This window comes from Vigna umbellata, chromosome 5, assembly GCF_029865625.1.
Source record: "Vigna umbellata cultivar VRB3 chromosome 5, Vumbellata_1.0, whole genome shotgun sequence".
Taxonomy (NCBI): domain Eukaryota; kingdom Viridiplantae; phylum Streptophyta; class Magnoliopsida; order Fabales; family Fabaceae; genus Vigna; species Vigna umbellata.
Window position 1 is genome coordinate 59045554 of NC_142169.1, and position 2763 is coordinate 59048316.

The following is a 2763-nucleotide window of genomic DNA, read 5'->3' on the forward strand; positions in this document are numbered from 1 at the left end:
ATCTAATTAATATGTATTAAATGAATTATTATAAATATCATTTAATTTTTTTATCTTTATCTTTTGAGGGGATTTGAGGAGATTTGAGAATATTTGAAGATAAATTTTGTTGTCGTTTATTTGAGTGGATTTGAAAGTAAATAAAAGTGAATTTGAAAATAAATTTTTTTAATTTATTACGCCAATACAATTCTATATTAATTCTCACATTTATCTTCAAATTTATTTAAATAAATAATAAAAAAATTTATCTTTAAATCCAAAAAAAAATGGCATACGGTGTATTAAAATAAATACTTATTAAATGGATGATTAATATGTGAGAATGGTTGAATTGAAGAAGGTGAAGGCTTTGGATTTGAGTAAAATTCGTCAACCCTATCTATTTAAGAAGGCCAAATTAGAGTCAGAAGTACGCATCAGAATCTGACAGTATCACAGCAAGAAGAGAAGAGATGGAAGGCGTAGAACACAGAACGGTGGAAGTGAATGGCATAAAAATGCATGTAGCAGAGAAAGGAGAGGGTCCTGTGGTCTTGTTCCTCCATGGCTTCCCCGAGCTCTGGTACTCCTGGCGCCACCAGATTCTCGCTCTCAGCTCCCGAGGCTACCGCGCCGTTGCCCCTGATCTACGGGGCTACGGTGACACTGAGGCACCAGCTTCAATCAGCAGCTACACCATCATGCACCTCGTGGGTGACATCGTGGCACTCATAGACTCACTTGGTGTGGATCAAGTCTTCCTCGTTGCCCATGATTGGGGAGCTATCGTAGGATGGTACGTATGTTTGTTTCGACCAGATAGAATCAAGGCCTACGTTTGCCTCAGCGTCCCTTTCATGCCCAGAAACCCAAAAGTCAGGCCCGTTGATGCTATGCGGGCCCTCTATGGGGATGACTACTACATCTGCAGATTCCAGGTGCTTCCTCTGCCTTCTTCATTTTTCCTCTTATGTTTCTTTTTCCTATTTATGGCTTTTTCTCTTTTTAAATCCACCGTTCTGCTGCGCTCATCTACTTCTACCCATCTCAATTTGAGATTCAAATTGAACCAATTTTCTTCCTTCTCTGAAATTCCAATTATTATAAATAATATCCAAGTGAGTGATACTTCATTATCACCCTCGATTAGATTGTATATGTGAAATTGAATTTTATGCAATCTTTAGGGGATTTTACTTAAACAATTTGCTTAGTATTAGCTTCAACATCCGATTTGTTGTTTGTCTGTATTTGTTTTCCAGGGTTCCAAAATGCAGATAGCCTCTCCCCTTTAATTCAGACAATAGAAAACAGACAGAGCAAAAAAGAAAAAAATGGGATGGGTTTAATCAAAATGTTTGAAGTTGGTTAGAGTTTAAAAATAGCATGTATAGATTAAGGCAATCTTTACCATATGAAGCAGTTCTGTAGACTATGACATTGAAAGAACAGTGATCTGATATTATGGTGGTTGTTATGATACTTTTGTTGTACCTAATTGTTGTGGCAGGAGCCAGGCAAAGCGGAAGCTCTGTATGGCGGTAATAACATTGGAGAAGTAATAAAGGGTATGCTTACAAGTCGGAGATCTGGACCACCAATCCTCCCCAAAGAAGGGGTTGCCCTTCCTTCAGGGTCCCTTCCCTCAAGATCCCTTCCATCTTGGCTCTCAGAGGAAGATGTCAGTTATTATGCTTCTAAATTTTCAAAAACAGGCCTAACTGGGGGCCTCAACTACTACAGAAATCTCAACCTGTAAGTTCCTAATGTTGCAGGTTCCTATTTCTAACATATGTGGATGAACGTTCCAAAGTGGAAGCTACGTTGTCCATTGATAACAATGAATTTGTGGCTTTTATTGGTTCAAACCTTATTCTATCCTTGTGTGTCATGTTTACAGCAATTGGGAGCTCACAGCAGCATGGACTGGAACAAAAGTGAAAGTTCCAGTGAAGTTCATTACTGGTGAATTGGATGTAGTATACACCTCACTAGGGACGAAAGACTACATAGACAGTGGTGCTTTCAAGCGAGATGTGCCATACTTGGAGGAAGTGGTTGTGCAGGAAGGGGTTGCTCACTTCAACAACCAAGAAGCTGCAGAGGATATCAGCAATCACATTTATGATTTTATCAACAAGTTCTGATGTTTTCAGCTTTGCTAATGAACTTTGAGTTAGTTCAGTTAAATAATTTGGTCACTGTTGATCTATGTTACTGGCTGGTTTTATAATCATATGATTGTGCCGTTACAAAAGCATGTTTCCGTTAGAATAATATATGTAGTTTGCTGCTACATAAAGTGTAATCCTTCTATTCCCGAAGCTTAGTGGAAGGTTGGCTCTGTTCTTTTGCATAAATTATTGTTGTAGCGACTGCGACTGGTTTTAGTTATCGTGTTGACAATTATTGAGCACTGTTTTATCGACAATGAATGAGCACAATTTTTCCCGACTATAAATTTTAACTTCAATCATATATAATAAAGAAATTTATTTATTTATTTTTATTTATTAAAATGTATAAACAAAAGAGTCAATGTCATTTATTTTTTAGTCAGTGGTTCTAATCTATAAACAAAAGAGTCAATGTCATTTTTTCCCTTTCATTAATATTAATCTCGTTAGAGAATAATGATTTAAGAAAATAACTTTGTTTTTCGAGAAAAAAATGTTTATATGAAGTTGTCAACACCTAATTATTCACCTAACAAAATAAATCATAATAACTCTTTCTAATAAATATTAACTTAAATGTTCGGATGGTCCCACTTTCAAAGTA

The 2763-nt window shown here is 36.4% G+C and overlaps 1 protein-coding gene across 1 annotated transcript; it reads left to right on the forward strand.

Moving 5' to 3' along the window:
• The first annotated feature begins 387 nt into the window (after positions 1-387).
• LOC124848365 (epoxide hydrolase 1-like) lies at positions 388-2342 on the forward strand. Its single transcript, XM_047326021.2, has 3 exons — positions 388-920; positions 1493-1737; positions 1883-2342. Exons 1-3 carry the CDS (start codon positions 456-458, stop codon positions 2127-2129), a joined length of 957 nt encoding a protein of 318 aa, XP_047181977.1. The 5' UTR covers positions 388-455; the 3' UTR covers positions 2130-2342.
• Positions 2343-2763: the final 421 nt, after the last annotated feature.